Source organism: Copadichromis virginalis, linkage group LG3, assembly GCF_057382275.1.
Source record: "Copadichromis virginalis isolate Kocher_CV1m ecotype Utaka linkage group LG3, C_Virginalis_male_GT1.1, whole genome shotgun sequence".
Taxonomy (NCBI): domain Eukaryota; kingdom Metazoa; phylum Chordata; class Actinopteri; order Cichliformes; family Cichlidae; genus Copadichromis; species Copadichromis virginalis.
The window spans coordinates 49,957,177-49,975,441 of record NC_140620.1 but is presented as its reverse complement, the minus strand read 5'-3'; the positions used below and the strand labels follow the sequence as shown (position 1 = coordinate 49,975,441).

At 43.4% G+C, this 18,265-nt stretch overlaps 1 protein-coding gene across 2 annotated transcripts in view; it reads right to left on the bottom strand.

The window, feature by feature from the left end:
- plcb3 (phospholipase C, beta 3 (phosphatidylinositol-specific)) overlaps nt 1-10,709 on the bottom strand; it is a 56,664-nt gene extending 45,955 nt beyond the window's left edge. Inside the window, exon 1 of one of the 2 annotated variants that reach the window (XM_085451522.1) lies at nt 9,485-10,709. In XM_085451522.1, the coding sequence (XP_085307648.1) occupies nt 9,485-9,583 (99 nt within the window). In that variant the 5' untranslated portion in view covers nt 9,584-10,709. The remainder of the gene's footprint in view (nt 1-9,484) is intronic. The other variant, XM_085451521.1, reaches the window with a different exon arrangement.
- Nucleotides 10,710-18,265: the final 7,556 nt, after the last annotated feature.

Genomic DNA, 18,265 nt, shown 5'->3' with positions numbered 1-18,265 from the left:
TACTTTTACGAGCACCGTTTTTCCTGTTTGCAGGTGCTGCACCATTTCATTTCCACGGGGTTCATTTAACTCTCATCTGATTGGGCTGTATAGGCAGCAAATGAACCACTAACCCTTCCGACGACAGAGGCACATTCTGCATACTGAACAATACCCAAGTGTGCACAGGTTTCACTCAGCTAAATAAAGTGCCAAGATCCGTTTTTGTGATTTCCCCCCCTACTGGCACACACACAGGACTGGCACTCTGTAGCAGTTTAATGTTCACTAAAAGAGAAAATTGTTGTTTGAAAGGCACTTGTCTGATCAAAGTGCCCTTTGAGAGTAAAGACAAAAGTGTTTGTCGTCGTCAGGAACGACTACAGTCCAGTCTGTGGCACAAAAAAAATTCTTGTTTCTCCTGCAAATGCTCTCCGCTCGACTCGACGGACCTACCGAGCTGAACTGTTTCTCTGCAGAGAACTTGCTTTTAACGCAAGCGCAAAGAATTAAGAGCAACACGAGAAAGCCAACTCCTGCGCTGAACAGATGACAGGCGTCTACATTCAGGGAGCTGATCGGACATGTGCCACAAATACAAAAGCGGCTGAATAATCTGAATGTGGAACAATCACCAGATTTGCACATCACACTATTCAGATTAATGTGCATCAGAGCATAAACAGTTACACCCTCGGCAGTCTTCAATCAGCCAATGTCCATCTCTTTGAATCATCCCTATAACCTGATCCAATTTCAACAGTCTGCTTGTCACAGTGATTTCTAACAGCGCTACGCGGGCCAAGTGTATTTCTATTCCTCGATGAAAACAGCCAAGAAACCTTGCTGCGCAGTAAAATGGTATCACATAGTGATGCTCAACTTTCCTGAAGACTAACATTGATTGGTCAGTTCATCTACAGGAAAGATCCATAGTGGTGATACAAAGTTTTCACATTACAGTGGTTCTAGTACTTTATGTGCTTTATGAGATAAAGGCCATCTAGGACCAAAAACTAATGGTGGACGATTGGATACGGCATGACATCTGACCAGACTCAAAACTCACAAGACACAAGACAGAAAGAGGGAAATACAAGAGGAGGGCAAAGGGGAGACTCGTCTGAAAATTAAGGAAGAGCTTAGGCAAAAGACAGGAAGAAGATAGATGAATAGGAGGAGGAAGAAAGATGGCAATGACAAATGTGCAAGAGATTACATACAAGATAAGAGACGGCAGAAAATGAAGGTAAAATTCGTAACAGAGTCAAAGAGGAGAAGGAGACGAGATGCAGAGTTCAGATGGCGGTCCCAACACTTCACATGTGGCTGTGGTTGACCTTCCACCTTTCTCTCTCCCTCTCCATCCGGCCCTTGTTTCTCACCACTCTGTCAGGATGTCAGCAGCGTTTGTCGACACTGTGTCGGGCCCTTCCCGCGATTCTGCGCATCCGTTCCTCCACTTCTACTCCTTCGCTCCTGCCTTCACTCTAATCTCCCAAACATCTGTCTCATAACGGCAATTTGTGGCGCGCCGCTTCCGCGCATCAATCAAGAGCCAAACCAAGATATCCACTTTGTGAAAATACTGGCACACAGGAGCAATTGGCACAATAGTGAAGCTCATTGTGCTCTCCTATAAAAGGACAGGACGACTCTGCTCGTGAGAGAGATCGGTTTTTCTGGTCTGAAATGTGTTCATTTTAAACACGGCCTTTCACAAACATGTCATTGTGAAACCCTGGTTTGCATCTCCAGCATCGTTAGAATTCAGCGTTGAGACATGAACAGCAAAGGGTCTATTTGAAAACGGAAAGGAAGCGTGGCTCGACAATATCTGATCTTGTTTTCAGAAAGCAAAGATCACCCTAGAATGCTGTGGCAGATATTTCCTATCAGAGCTGCAGCGTGCGACTGGATACGGTCAGGCTGAAATGCAAACCTTTACAAGAAGGTTCAGCTGATAACAGTTTTACTTTCATTTAACATGCTAATAGATTTCTTGCTTAATAGATTATGAGTAATGAGCAATTCAGGATACATTAAAAACTAAACTATAAAAACTTCTCTTATCCAACGCAATGGATGCACACTGATTGGGACAATTATTTAGGAAAATGATGGTTGTGTGTTGAAAAAGGTTGACTTTCATTGGCTATAAGGTGAAATTCAAATAAGCCAAAGTGCAGACTATGTGCATTTCTCTTCATTTTTTAAGCTGAAAATACAACTCAGTACTACAAATAGACATCCCATCCCCCCAGTAAGCAACTGAATATCGTCTTGGAGGCAATACCCCCCCTCAGTCACTTCCAATATTGTCTCCATTTGGCACGATCAGCCGTACTGGCATTAGCATATACGAACTTCGCAAAAAAACTCAAACTGTTAGAGCAATTTTTCAGACATTTTTGAAAACGCTTTCATTCCTGATGTTTTGATACAACAGGTTCCAAGTATTTAAAAACTACTCATGTGACATTTCTCACAATATTGTTTTACATGGGAGTTCCGCAAGGAAACGTTTTCGGTCAACTGCCTTTTTTTTTTTTTCTAAAGTTTTTAAGTACTTAAAACCTGAGTAAGTAATTGTTTTATATGTTTTTGATGCAGTGACCTTTTTCTTCTAAACCACACCCTGTTCTTTAGACCTTTAGCAACACAAGTGTTAGAACTCTAATCCCTTGAAAATTATGAACAAAATTTTAAAAAGGAACTCAAAAAACATCTATAACAACATGTCACAACATCTCACCCAGCCTCTGTTAGTTATATAGATGCAACAAATTCCTCCTGCCTCCCATTTTGGTGTCTGACCTCAAAGGAACTCGCTAAACCACTACAGGAGTGTGATTACACCGAGCTCACCTTCCTTCCTCCTCTCTGCCTTTGCTGACTTCCTGTAACATGTCTTGGCATGCTACCACCACCTGCACTACAGCGAAATAGTTTGATGTAATAACCAAAATATGAATCAATCATGCCTGAATTAGTTTTCAGGCATGAACTCCAGGGGAGGGGTGAGAATCGGGTTTGGATGGTGTTCATAGCTGCCCATTTTTCACATGTAGAGCACAACAGAAGACATTCTCACTCCTGGAAATGATATGTAGGGTAGGGCATGCCGGGGGGCAGGACACATGATACTGTCTTGGTTGCTGTGAAATCTCTGGATGATTAGCTGCTCTATCCTCACATGTGCAACTGGACATCATCCAGACTATAGGTAGCTGGCAGCTTGAAGATCAGTCCTTCAGAATGCATCAAAAGTGTTTATTTAGACATGCAATTTCTGTTGGGCAATCTCTAAAAAAAAACCTCAGGAGGGCCACAGTGCATGGATGATTGCAGCTATATAAAAACAGCTCTATAGAGCTAATGGAGGCCAAAAACTTTAAAGTGGTTCTGTTATATTATTTTTTTTATTTTGTCATGTATAGACTAATGTCTAATTAAAAAAAGACTAATGACTATGTCTTTTTTTTAATCCATTTCTTTGTACATAATTTTAATCTCTTGGAAAATCCAGTTGATTGATTGGTCGGTTGATTGGTCTTAGTCAGTGGTAAGATTCATGATTTGATTATCAAATAAAAATGCACTCGACTGCACTCTCAAGCCAGTGGTGTCAGAGCACAAAAAACAGTGCGAGTGCAACATTGGCATGAGTACCACCGTGCGTCATCCTGGATGCTGCCGCGCATGTTTGAGCTGTTGATGTTGTCTTGGACATCCATGAGCGCATCATGTCTGGTCTGATAGGCTTCTGTGAATATCTGACTGGACAGAGGCAATGTGATGAGGTGCTCCAGCATGTACACCGAACACTATGCCTGTTTCACCAGCACAATGGCCAACGATCAGGAGTTTATCCAGATGATTGCTTGGCCAGCATTTAGTCTCAGTAGGTTTTCTGTTGAACACGCCAGAACATGCTGGGTCATAACCAAGTTTTAGGCTGCACTTATCCAGGAATGGAGAGCAATGCTTCAACAACAGATCCAGACAGTTTTGCAGTCCACGTGCTATCGTCACATGCATAAGAGCCCATGCCTCACATTAAACTTATAGTGTTGGTCTATAAAATCTATTTAAAACACAAACTACAGTTTTCTTTTGACTAGCACATACTGTTGCCATGGTGGGTGCTTATATTAAGCACTTATAGGGGGAGGAAGCTACAATGGCTTGTTTCAGACAAAGGACGAGGGGGCTGCACCAAGGTTTCATAGTTTTGCACGAGTAGAAAAACTTTTATTTCGTCAACAAATAAAAATGAGATGAAAACATTCCAGAGAGACGAGATCCAATCTCTCACCAGTAAACCTTTACACTTTATATTTTAGTCAGATGAATCGACTTTAGATCAAGTCTACTATAATTTTATGATATTTAGTTGAGTAAAAATGTAAAATTTAAACAGTTAAATTATGACTGAAACACAATAACATTACAGTCAAAAGACTATGACTTAAAAAATATATAATTATAGTCGGAATTAACACAGATAAGCATTATTTTAAACAACGAATCATGCAAAGCTACTCTGAGAGGTTATTATAATCAGACCAACGCCATTTTCAGTTGATTTTCTAAACTAAGCACTAAACAGCCTGCAGATATGATGGAGGTATTGAGCTCTTGGCAAGTAAGCAAATAAGAATATTTCCAGAATTCAAACTATTGCTTTAACAACCTGAACGGGAATGGGGTATTATAACTGAGCAGACCACGGAGTCATTAAAATTAAACAGCCTCACAATCATCCAAATATCATATTTGGCTTTTGATATGATGTTTAACTTTCATGACTTTATCCAAAGCACACAGAAGTGTACTTCAAACTAGATTAGAGTAATGGCAACCGCAGAAAGAAACGCCTAGATGGAATTTCTGAATTGTGAACAAGTGCTGGCTGTCAGTTTGGTTTGCCAGCACGGTCCTGATAAACACAGAGGACAACAGCAGCTTTAAGTTTCTTCAGCTGTCACCAAGATTATAGTTCTGCGCCCCTATAAGTGAACTGCTGTGCAGTATTTCAAGTCTGACAAAATAATCCCAACCAGATTGTGGGAAATGAGCCCAAAAAGCAAGCATTTTATGGTCCAGCGTGCTTCACTCAATTTACAGGGTTTTGAAATGGAGCCAAAACCTGTAATCCCAAAATGATGCCAGGTTCCCAAACCTCTGTACAATTAATGAGCAACTTGTGATTCCATGGGACTTTGTTTACAAGCCCAAGTCTGCTTGTAATTATGCAACGTGAATATAAACAAGTCCACAAATTTCGGAAAAAGTCTACTTGGCCTATTCATTTTGGTAATGACCAAAGCGAACATGGAAGCGTGTGCTCTAAAAACAAGACAGAAAAAAAAGAAAAATCGATTGAATGAAACACTCTGCATAAGAGGCAAATGTTAATGCTGTTAAAGTTTTTTCTTTTTTTTCTTTTTTTAATTGACTCTTAAGATTCATATCAGCACACTGACAGCGATCCAAGCAACTCTGTGGACAAACTGTCTGTCTCTGTTTGTTTAATTGGCTGTTTAGGAGGAATTTTAACCAAATTCCAGTTGGAATTTGTCTAAATTGAATTGTGGCCAGGCTGCAGAGGGCAGAGCAGCTGCAATGGTACAGTCAACAGACGGACCAAGGGAGAGTGAAGGAAAATGGTTTGGCTCTGGAGCCTTTACAACAAGCTCAAACAGGAAGTCATTCAACACAAAACGCACGCCCATGACAAAACAACCACGCGTGCACACAGAGCACGTGCGCTTGTGTGTGTGCGGACGAGCCCGATCGCAGACGAAAGAGGGTCAGTTTGGAACACATTCCTTCCTCCCCCGAGCATGAGTCAGTATTTGTGTGTGTGTGTGTGTGTGTGTGTCATTTGATGTGCCTACAGCAGACTTCCTAAAGGCCATTCAGAAACAGAGCTAAAGAAATCTAAAAACAATAAAAGTGGAAGAGAATACAGCAGCTGAATGGGTGACGTGTGTGAAATACAAGAGAGATGAATTAACGGAGGAAAGAAAGAGAGCGAGGCTGAAGCTTGAAGGGATGGTGAGGGAAGAACAGGATAAAAATCAGAGACATGTTGGGGAGGGACAAAGTAATGAGGAAGAGAGGAAAAGAGGGGGGTCGAATGAGGGTTTTTCATATAAACAAACTATACCGCCCTCAGGCACTTTCTGTATATGTGTGTGTTTCCTAATGCTTATCTCAGTTTGCTAAGTACTTAAAGGAATACACCAAGTCTGTGACACAGCTGGCTTAAAACTTTGGCGAACATCACTCTGAGAAGAGAAAAATCACATTCAATATTCTTAAATATCGCAGTTAATAAATGACAAGCAACCACCAATAGTTACAAAACTACTGGCTCGCTATTATTTTGGATTCACGCTCAATTTAAAGCAGATGACGTCCAGTTTAAACACACCTCTGAGGCTTTAAATCTGGAAAGCTGCATCGTTCTGTTTCTGTGTCGGAAAAGCAAAAAAAACAACAACTTTTAAATCAAACACAATCAAATCAAAGCCGCACGCCTACATTTTCTTGTTTCCATTCCTAAACTTTGAAATATATTAATTATCTGACTGAAATGATTTTTATATTAGTACAATCAGGATGACTGTGTGTTGGGTGGGTCATTTTTGCCTGATTAAATGTTCAAAGACGCTGTGACAAAAGACTTTAAAGCCTTTTTGTTATTTCCCAGTAAAGATGAGGGCGGCTCTTTGTGCGAAAACAAAACATAACAAAAGAAAAAAAGAAGGGAAAATAATTCAACAAAAATACTGATATTTCAAACATTAATTGAAATATCAGTGTCGACTCATAAGCGGTGCATTTCTTCATTTTTTAAAAAGTGTAACCACAGGAAAACTTTGGGGCAACTGCGCCCCGAAGACCTTACTAATCGGAAGGTCGGTGGTTCATTTCCCGGCTCCTCCGGCGTCTGCATGTTGAAGTGTCCCGGGGCAAGTTAATGAACCTCAAATTGCCCCATTGAATCCTTCAGAGTGTGTGTTAGGAAGTACTTAAAGGCATAGAGTACAGCGCAGTGGGAATGGGCTTTGAGCGGTCGGTCAGTGCAGGATTCTGCAGACCTCAGCTGGGCTGCCATGTTCTTTTTAGAGAGAATAAGCTTTCTCCTGGCAACCCTTCCAAACAAAACACACTTCTTCAGTCTTTTTCTAATTGTACTGTAGTGAGCTTTGAACATTTGTAATGCTAACTGAGGCCTGTAGACTCTGAGATGTAACAGAGTTTCTGCATTGCACTGCACAGTCTGACCTTGGGGTGAATTTGCTGGGATGTAGTTTCCTGTGGAGACTGTGTTACCCTTAACGCACACCTAAATGCTCCAGATCACTAAACTGCCAAAGCATCTGCTTTTATTCAAATGAAAATACCACTCCACTAACCATTTTGTCATTTACTAGTCCAAATATGCAAAATGTGCTTCTTCTTGAAGAGTTTCTTGCAATGGATAAATAAAACTCATCTTATCTTGTGTCTGGGACAAATAAAGGCATCAATTTGGAGACAACTGAAAGAAAATGAATGCTGACTAACTGCTTTAAAACTGGTAACCTTCGTTTTTCCAGCTGTTTATTCTCTAAAACATTAGCGAACCGGCGTGTGTGTTATCTGTCCACTCAAGATGCCCATTTTGTCCCACTCGTACGGCAACGATGCCCAATGTACAATAACAGGCAGCTTCAAATCCTGCCATCGTAAAGCTGACACCAGATAATGTTTATATGTTGATTTTGGTGAAATAACTTGCTATAAAACGGCTGTTTGCTTTAGCCCTATATTAAAACGAGAGGAAGGTGCAGCAGCGCAAAACACACACTAACTCTTCGTGTTTTGTTAGAGAACGAACGGAAATCAAAGGGAGTAAGTTCAACAGCAGTTTGTCAGCCTTGAAGTTATTGCTGAAAGAATGCGGAGCTGAAAATATGCACAAAAAATACCAAACTTTTACTTGCTTTAACGCAGCATTTATCGTGCTGTGTGGAAAGGGAGGAAACTGAGATGCTCGTTGACTCTCTGCTGGCTAATTAGAAGCATCTTTTTCACTCACAGTCTGACTGTGTGAAAGAAGCCGACCCGTGTTCCTGAATAAAAGCACCGAGTCTCTCGCTTTCTTTAAATATTAATTCAGTCTGTTTCATGTCTAAGAACCTTTCTGGACACCGACTAGCCGGAGGCTTTAATCTCCAAACTCTCAACCACAGTCTCACTTCGCGATGCCGATTTTAATCCTCAGAGCAAACGTGCAGAGCGCTCCTCTGCACGTTTTAGTAGCAACAGGCCCTCTTGCATCGCCGTAACTCACTTGTTGACAGCGAAGGGAAAAAAAACGGAAAACAGAGAGGAGCGAGAGACAGACAAGGGCACGCACATATTTTTAAGTGTTCACACACTTAATAAGCGGTATAACCATTTCCTGGGAATTCCCTTTGAGAGACAGAGAAACAGAAAGCTAGTGTGTGAGAGAAGGGAAGGAAATCAAAGGGAGTTCAATGTGTTGCGTGACGAGACACTTTCCATGAAGGCCTGAAACATACACACACCATTTTATTGTGATGACATGTCGGGCTGTGTTGCTTATAAGTTGTCTTACTTTCAAACACTCTTGTGGTTCTTTTTCTTTTTTTTCACCCTGTTAAATTGCACTTGGCTGAAAGTTTCTCTGCGTCTTGTGTGTCAACACAACTGCACCATGTCTGCAAAGTGCTGCTATGATAACGGCTTTATTGGAGCTACACACCTGCCCGGCAGCGAGATTGTTGATGACCTGCACCGCACATGGATAAACACACTGTGGTGTACACAGTGCGAGCAGCTGTAATATAAATCCAACACACAGGGCCTGCAGACTGAGCCCTTCAGTCAGCCACTCCGTTAATCATTGATGGACGCCCAGACACATGGACACACACAGGTCAGTGACACAGGCTGGTGTGTGTTTAGGTTTCCCCGTACACACTTCAGAAGAGAGAGAGAGAGAGAGAGAGAGAGAGAGAGAGAGAGAGAGAGAGAGAGAGAGAGAGAGAGAGAGAGAGAGGTCTGAGCTGAACCGGAGCCCAGGGGGAAACCGGCTTGACAAGAATTCAGCACAACACTCACATTCAAGCACAGACTACATGGGGAACTTTTTTTTGGCTGGAGTATCTGATTAACGCACACATTTGCAAATAAAGTGCGCTGCTGTGTTGAGCACAGACTGTGCACATACACCTGTAAATACATTATTACATCTATGTCTACATCTCAGCCACACACGCGCGCACGCACAGGCACGCGCGACAGTGGGCCTACTGTCAAAACTGTCATGTTGTCCCTTGTCGTGTCTTTTTAGTCAAAGCGTGCCGCATCAGGACGGCCGATCGCGCTCGTGTCGCTTCAAGGTCTTTTGCGACACGCAAACATAAATGGCACACTATTATGCGTTTGCTCTGAAGGAAACTTTCAGACATTTCATTCTCACCTCGTCCCACTTGACGAATTTGCCGCCCTTCTTCAGCTCTTCGTGGACGGCCACGGGTTTCAGCTGCAGCGCGTGGACTCCCGGCTTGGCCCCGGCCATGACAAGGGACTCCCAGCCCGGGTGCCAACGCCTAAACCCCGGCTACGGCGACTTGGAACTCCTCGGAAGGAACAGAAGGCTCTTCCTTCCTGCACTTCCAGCCCCAGAGCTTCTTTTACTGTTCTTCTTCTTTTTCCGGGGAGAGGGTTAATTGAAACACCGAGCGAGGAAGGCAGGGAGGGAGGTTCTTAAAAGTCAGGCACTGTCCTTAAAAGTTAGCGAGCCTCCCCGAGAGTTTGAAGAACATGAGTAAAATCCAGACTAAAGACAGGACTCGGGTTGTTTCAGTGCGCACCGCCGCCGCCGTGTCTTGTCCGCGTCCACGCAAAGCGGTGACGCGCCTATAATTCCACTTTTTAAAAATTATAAGCTTTGATTCATATATTTGTTTATTTGTGCAGAATCCTTTAATCACGCACTTGAGCCCTTGGAGAGATCCTTTCCTTCCTTCCTTCCTTCCATCTGGTCGACCCCTCTCTCCTCTCCCTCTCGTTCCACTACCAACTTTCTCTGCTTCCTCTCTCTCTCCCTTGTCGCCTCCGACGCGTTTTTTTTCTTCTTCTCTCCTCCTCCTCTCCTCCCTGCATGTTTTCTGTAGGAAAAAAAAGAGAGGATTTTTGAGAGGAGAGAGGGACGGCGTCAGATAGCGCTGAGTGAATGAGAATGGGGTGGAGGGAGGGGGGGTGTAGTAAAATGGGTGTGTTTTAATTCAGTTCCTCTGCCTGCTTCTCTGTCTCCTCTGTACAGCATGCATGCAACAAAAGCTCAGAGAACACGGTCCAGCATATCACATATATGCACGATTGTTCCTGTTCCATGATTCAGCATCTCCAAATCTCCCCAACTCCATTCAATCCTAACTCTGCTTCCATTACACTGGGAGACCTGGAAGTGTCATATTTAAAAAATAATGACCCTTTTTTAGACAGTTTGGTCCCTTATTTGAAGTAAATCTACAAACTTCCCATCGTGCAAATTCAAACTGTCTTCCGTTAACGTTATGCTTTTCCCTACATTTACCTCTAAGTTCATATAAAACATGGCCAAGGTCACGGTAAGGTCATCTCAGGCTCTTCTTGCTTTGAGCAAAGAAGCTCCGCCCAGCTAATGTTCCAAGTTTCTTTTTGCTAGGCTAGGGTAAACCAATCAGAACCCCCAAACCAACCACAGGCAGATGGCCGCCCCTCCCTGAGTCTAGTTTTGCCAGAGGTTTCTCCTTGTTAAAAGGAAGTTTTTCCTTCCCACTGTTGCCAAGTACTTGTTCATAGGGGGTCATTTGGGAGTTTCTCTGTATTACTGTAGGAACGTCTGTTTAGCACTTTGGCTGACACCCTATGTCTTTTAAATGTGCTATACAATTAAAGTTGACTTGATTTGACACTGTGTTGTTAGTGTTTAATGCCGAGCGGAAGACCACACCTATGGCCAATTTAGAATCACCAATTAAAATAGCATGCATGCCTTCAGAGTGTGAGACCGGAGTGATTCGGAAACTTCCCACACAGAAACACGCTAGCCAACCAGCAGCCCAGAATCTTCACCATACGTCACGCCATTCTGCTAATCTTTAAAAATCCTCCAAATAAAACAACATAAAGGGAAAAGAAATCCCTCTTGTTTTCTCCGTGCGTACAGAGAGGACACAAACATTTTCTCTTTTGAGCAAAGACAGAAGAGTGACACAAACTATTGCTCTGAGGCACGGGGCAAGGAAAGCTGGGTACTGACGTAAGAGGAATAAAATATTGTGTAAGGCCGTTTTTCATTAAATATCACAGGCGCACGTAGGTCCCCCATGAAAATATTAGAGACATTTCCTGTAGTTCACTGCAGGGTGCAAAAGCAATCACCAAGTTCTTTTCATTCTGAATTACTCTCGCCTTCGAGTGCTTTAAGTCTGCTTCTTTGTTGACACTGATAGATTGCCTGCACAGTCAGCAGTGTTATTAAAAGACAGTATCACTGTTATTGGAAATGCATAGTAATCAGCTTAAGAGGTGATTTTGGAGCAATGAGTGGTCCTGTAACTCAGGAAGTTGGAATGCGCCATTAAGGACGGGCTCAAGATAACAAATCTGCGTTCCAGAAACAGGAAATAAATCCGAGGACTGGCAGGTGAGGTAACTGAAGATCTTTTCCCCCCTCCCCTCCTCCAGATCAGTGGCAGCGTATCATGTTTAAAGAAGCATGAGAGCAACGGAGGTGGCACAGTTAGAGCACGGGCCTGTCCAAATCCTGCTGCCAAGCAACGTTTGGCTCCTCATAAAAAAGTGCTCCAGAGCAACTGATGTTTTTTAAAATTGTTTCTTTTTTTTGGCAACTATTGACATTTTCAACTCCTCTAACTACGCTGGGCAAGAATGTGAGATATGCTGCAGCTTGCTGACTGACAGCAATTGAGTCTTGTGTGTGCGTTTCCTTGAAATCAAAAATCATGACCCTGAATGAGGCACACTTTCTGTACAGCATCTTGCATGACACCACACAAACACAGGGAGGATTGATGCATGTGCATTCTTTCTGCAGTGCAGCACGCATGCATGAGCACGGGGCCGTGGCACATCTTCTGTGGGTTCACGCAAACAATGTTGGGTTGAGTCCTGCATTTGAAGCGTGGGCACCTGTGCTGTCAATAGGCCTCTCTCCACCTCCCACTCTCTGTTTCACCCAGTTCTCTTCCTCTGGCTGCCCTATCTTCTCCCTGCTAAACAAACTCCCTCTCTCCTCCTCACTATCTCATCTCTCATTCCAACAGGTGTCGCGCTCCCATTGGCTGCTGAGGCTTATCTGCAAAGAAAAAAAAATTAGGTAATGGAATTAGGTAACAAAACATGATAAAAGAGTGAATGCAGACGCTTACTTACATGCTTACATTGCATGTTTTCAAACTGTACCTGGAGTAAGATCAAGATCCTGGAGGGTGCTTCAGCCCTCAGGTCTCTGAAACAAAATCTCTCATGACCTAAAAACCACAAATAATGTGTGTATTGTGTATGAAGTGTGTGTGCGTGTGTCTAAGGTGAGACTAAACCTTAAACCTTTTCCTGTTAAAAGGGTGTTTTTCCTTCCCACTGTCACCATCTGCTTTCACATAGGGGTCACTGTTGGTCTTTATCTTGAGGCAACTGCCGTTGTGATTTGGCGTTATATAAATAAAACTGAAATTAAATTAAATTGCCCATCAACTACTTTAGAGGAAGAATAAAGGAAATTATGCAAAGGAGGACAGGCAAAGCACAAGGAAGTATCATTTGCTAAGAAGCGTGAAAAGGAAGGCGCAGAAATAGTGCGCATTGACTGGAAACGTAACTGCAGTGAGTCCGAGATCTAATCACGCTCAGGCATTTAGTTTTCATGCAACAAGGAAGTCGAAATCTTTATTCTTCCTTACTGTTTGGTTTACCCACAGTTAAACAAAAGAAAGCAAAGTTGAATATTTAGAGAGAAGGAAAATAAAGAAAGTGAAAGATGATCAAAATAGCTTCCTGATAAAGAGGGTTAAGAAAAGAGACCAAAAAAAGGCAACAGGAACAAAATAAGGGACGCATAGAAGAGATGTGGAGAACGGGAAGACCCCACCACCACCACCCAGATCTTTTCCCCTCTCAGTCTAGTAACAGCCAGATCTTTCTCTCCAACGCAAAGCAAAGAACTCACAAAGACACATTGTGCAAAGACACACAGGCATATTCACTGTCTCTCCGCACAGAAGCATATACAGTGCACAGACTAGCTTTAATGGGAAAGGCCTGACTCAGTCAACGGTAGCAGAGAAAACTTGATCAGATTACTGTTAACAGTGTAGCAGAGATTTTGGCCTGAAGATGCTGACGGTTCACTGGAGGCCGGACCCATCTGTCTCCACCACACCGCGGGGTTATTGTCAATGTGTTCTCGAGAAAAGCTATCATGTGGGCGTGTAGGCGATGTGCTGATTACAGTCCCGCCCCCCAACACCCCAAGAGGCATTCAGACACAATGCAGATTCACATTACAAGAACTTTGATTTACCTGTGGTGCAGCTCCATTCATTTGAGTCTACTCTTTCCAAATGAGATGAGAGCTCCCCAATGCCCCCAAGAGCTCCCTATGGGGGAATCCACTCATTTATTATAGATTACTGATCGCGAAGCCCATTTACAACTGCGATCTGATCTTATGATGCCATCTAGTGGCTGCACAGCAACACTACTGTCTCTTTTTGTTCATTGCAAGATTGATTGTGCAATAATTAGGAATGTGGATGTACTAGATCCAGCTATGTCTCACTTGTTAAGAGGATACAGGGCTGATACCTACCTGTGCACACCTCAATCACAGTAGCCTGTGTTAAGCACAGGTGTATTTGCACAGGTGAGTCAACACTGTGTACACAGCATACAGTAGAGGTTGCAAGGTTCTGCTTTGATTTATTACTTTGGCGGAGAGAGAAAAGGGAAAAGAGAGCAAGACTACTCCACAAAATTGCGGCAGTTATTGAAATAAATAGAAAAGCACCTTTTTTGTCGAATATTTATTTATTCAGGCAGTTAGTAAACCCAAAGGAGCTGGTCTGGGACATGTGCATTAAAACAAATAAGTCTTCTTAACCAGAGAGTTTCTCCCTGTGTCTGTCTCTGTGTTGCATCACAAAGCTGACCACACAGGAAAGAGCACGTCAACAGCTCCCCCATGTGGATGTCCTCTTTCAGAATCAGAATCAGAATCAGAAAGGGTTTTATTGCCAAATGTTGAGCAGGTTTACAACATTAGGAAATTGCTGCGGTGCTTAGTGCAAACATACTGTCATAAATAACGCTTAAATAGACATGAGAAAAAAAATAAGAATAAGAATTAAAAGTGCTAAGTAGATAGATATATACATGATATATACATGAGTGCAGGTAGTGATCAGTGCCAAACATGGAATGATGCAGTGAACACAGCGTAGGGTCATGTGTTAGTGGTGGGAACAGTCATACGGTTATTGTTCATGAGTCCGACAGCAGAGGGGAAGAAACTGTTCTTATGGCGAGAGGTTCTGGTGCGAATGGACCGGAGCCTCCTGCCTGAGGGGAGCAGGTCAAACAGACTGTGTCCAGGGTGAGAAGGGTCAGCTGAGATCCGAGCTGCACGCCCCAGTGTCCTGGAGGTGTACAGGTCCTGCAGAGATGGGAGTCTGCAGTCAATCACCTTCTCAGCAGAGCGCACAACACGCTGCAGTCTCTGTTTGTCCTTGATAGTGGCTCCAGCGTACCACACGGTGATGGAGGAGGTGAGGATGGACTCGATGATTGCAGTGTAGAATTGCATCATCGTCCGTGTTGGCAGGTTGAATTTCTTCAGCTGCCTCAGGAAGGACATCCTCTGCTGGGCTTTCTTAATGACGGAGGTGATGGTGGGCTCCCACTTCAGGTCCTGGGTGATGGTGGTACCCAGGAAGCGGAATGAGTCCACAGAGGTGATGGGGGTGTCAGTCAGGATGATGGGGGGGAGTGGGGCTGTGTGCTTCCACAATAATCTCCACTGTCTTCTGGGCATTCAGCACCAGGTTGTTGTGGCTGCACCAGGACACCAGACGTTCAACCTCCCTCCTGTAGGCAGACTCATCCCCGTCCGAGATGAGTCCAATAACGGTGGTGTCATCTGCAAACTTGATTAGCTTGACAGACTGGTGGGTGGAGGTGCAGCAGTTGGTGTATCACCTTGTTGTTGAATTGTGCTATACAAATAAACTTGCCTTGCCTTGCCTTACAGGGAGAAGAGCAGAGGAGAAAGAACACAGCCCTGAGGGGAGCCGGTGCTGATGGTCCGGGAGTCCGAAACATTCTTTCCCAGCCTCACATGCTGCTTCCTGTCCGTCAGGAAGTCAGTGATCCACCGGCAGATGGGATCAGGCACATTCATCTGGGAAAGCTTGCCTCGGAGATGGTCTGGAAGGATGGTGTTGAAGGCAGAGCTGAAGTCCACAAACAGGATCCTGGCGTAGGTTCCTGGGGAGTCCAGATGCTGCAGGATGAAGTGTAGGGCCATGTTGATGGCGTCATCTACAGACCTGTTGGCTCTGTATGCAAACTGCAGGGGGTCCAGGAGGGGGGCCGTGAGGGTCTTGAGATAGGAGAGAACCAGGCGCTCAAATGACTTGATGACCACAGATGTCAGAGCCACAGGTCTGTAGTCATTTAGTCCAGTGATCCTAGGTTTCTTGGGGACAGGGATTATGGTAGAGGACTTGAAGCAGGCAGGCACATGACATGCCTGCAGTGAGGAGTTGAAAATGCCAGAAAACACTGGGGCCAGCTCGTTTGCACAGTGTCTGAGGGTGGCAGGAGACACACCGTCTGGGCCGGGAGCTTTTCAAGCATTCAGGTTCTTAAACTGCTTCCTCACATCTGCTTCATGAATATGAAGAGTTGTGGTGGGAGGAGGTGGTGTGAAATCCTCCTTTGTGTGGGGTGAGGAGGGGGGTGTTGTAGGTGAAGTGATTGAAGGTGGTGATGGCTCTATGGAGGGGGGAGAGGGGGAATGAGTGTCCAAAGTGTCTCTATTGTTGGGGCCGTTGGAGGTGTGAAGGCTGCCTGATGGCTCGTCAAAACAGCAGTAAACAAAGAAACAAAGAAACAAAGCAGATGGCACTGCCTTTCTGGGTGAATTTCTGACTAAATAAGTATAGTTTCAGCTAAAACGTTGCAGCATGTCATTAATTTGTAGTCCTGCATGGAAACATACAGTGGATTTATCTATGTACTTATTTTTTATCACCAGAGTATATGCATATATTCTCTGAGTTGTATCAGATATTGACCTTATGAGACTTTTAATACAGAGCATCAGTATTGGGAACTGTGAAGGTAGGAAAATGTAAAGACATCAGCCTTTAATCTTTTAGCTGCAAACTAATGAACAACCAGGTCAAATTCAGGACGCAAACCAAGTTTAAATCCACCAGCTTGGTTTGTATGCTTGTTATTAGTTCCTGTCATGTTTTTAATGTAAAACAGAAAAGTAACTAAAGGAGACAAAACTGCAATAAAGTGAAAAATTACATTTAATTTACTGAATTAGAATAGAATTAGTATAAAGTTAAGGAAAAACTAAAATACTCAAGTAGCACGTGTACTTCAGGTTTGGAGGTTGTGCAGCCATGGACTGGACGTGACAAAATAATAATAAATAGTGTTGGACAACAAATCTGGGATCCACTGTGAAACACACACACATCCACAGGCCATAATTTTCCACACTTTCCTCTCATTTCAGAAGCTCCTGATCTTTGCAAGTTTGAGATTTGTAGGCCGAATATATAAGGTTTTAACATATTTGTCACACTTTTCACTCTCACCAGTGCAGGCAGAGCTGTAACATTACATACTACGTCATGCTGACCTCCATCTCCACTGGTCTGTTTAACTGGAAGTCATAAAAAGCCATATTTCCCAGCCAGCTTCTACAACTCCAGTTAGCTGGTGTACTGGCGCTCACGCACACAGATAGTTTGGAAATGGATTTTGCTCTTTGACCTGTTGTAGCTCTATTGTTTCCTTCTATAAAAGTGACTGGTGTTTTTCACATGTAAGCGCACATGGATGTTCATGTTAGTGTGTGTACCGTACACGAGCGTGTACGGGCCTGCCTGTGCTTACTCAACTGTAAGTTTCAGACATGCTCGCTGAATAATTCAGGTTTTTCTACGTCTCGTTGCCATGGCTGTCTGTAAAATAGCTGCACACACACGCACGCATGCACGCACATAAACACACTGATGTGAACATGTTGACAGATGTGAACACCCCCATAGTCACACCAACAGAGCAAGCCGGAGACATTATGAATTCGCTCTCCCTCTCCTTACCTCCCCCTTTCACTTCGCGCTCCTGTTATTATTAAAACTCTTGTTATTAAGCAGCCTAGCCAGGGTGTAGGGTTCCCTGCTGTTACGGCACAATGGGCACACTGTGAAGAAATCTGACTGCACTGCGTTCCTATTCGTGGATCACATTCACCAAGTTGATCAGAGATGAAGTTAAATTGCAAAAGCAAACAAGAAGATCCAGCTGCGTTTTGCCCGTGGCACTGATTGCACTCTTGCAAGGGGGAGAAAGTGCATTTTGCAAACATGGGATACAATTATAATTTGCGTGTTGTGAAATAAAAGCTTCTTATTTTCACAAAGAGTGAGGTGTAGGCGTGAAAATGTACCCATATAGCCTAGATTTCACAGATTCTAGAGGAGATATTCTAACAGTTGTGAAGAAACTGAAAAAGGAAGTGTTTGAAGGGAAAAAAATACATTTGTGTGAATGTTTTTTTGTATTGGTTCAACACAATGCATGTGTCCCTACCCTACTGAGAATGCACACAACGATGGAGAACAGGCGATTTAAAAAAGGGCAAACAGGTTGTCAAAAGTTGGGCTGTGGGAGAAATCTTAACAGATCACGTGGGTAAATAACATAAGTCTTTGAAATTGTGAGGAGCACTTATACGGGCATTTTGAAGCGATTTAATAAAAGGAATGTGGACTCCGGGGGATGGGTGGTCACGTGGTAAAGTTGGGAAATACGTTTTAAAAGGAAAAGAAATAAAGTTTAAAAAGTTGGCTGCTTTTGAAAGCGTATGGTAATTAACGTCTCTTTTCTTTATCCGCTTTTTTTTTTTTTTTTTTCCCCTGGTACGTCGGATGCGCTCGAGTCCGGTCAGAGA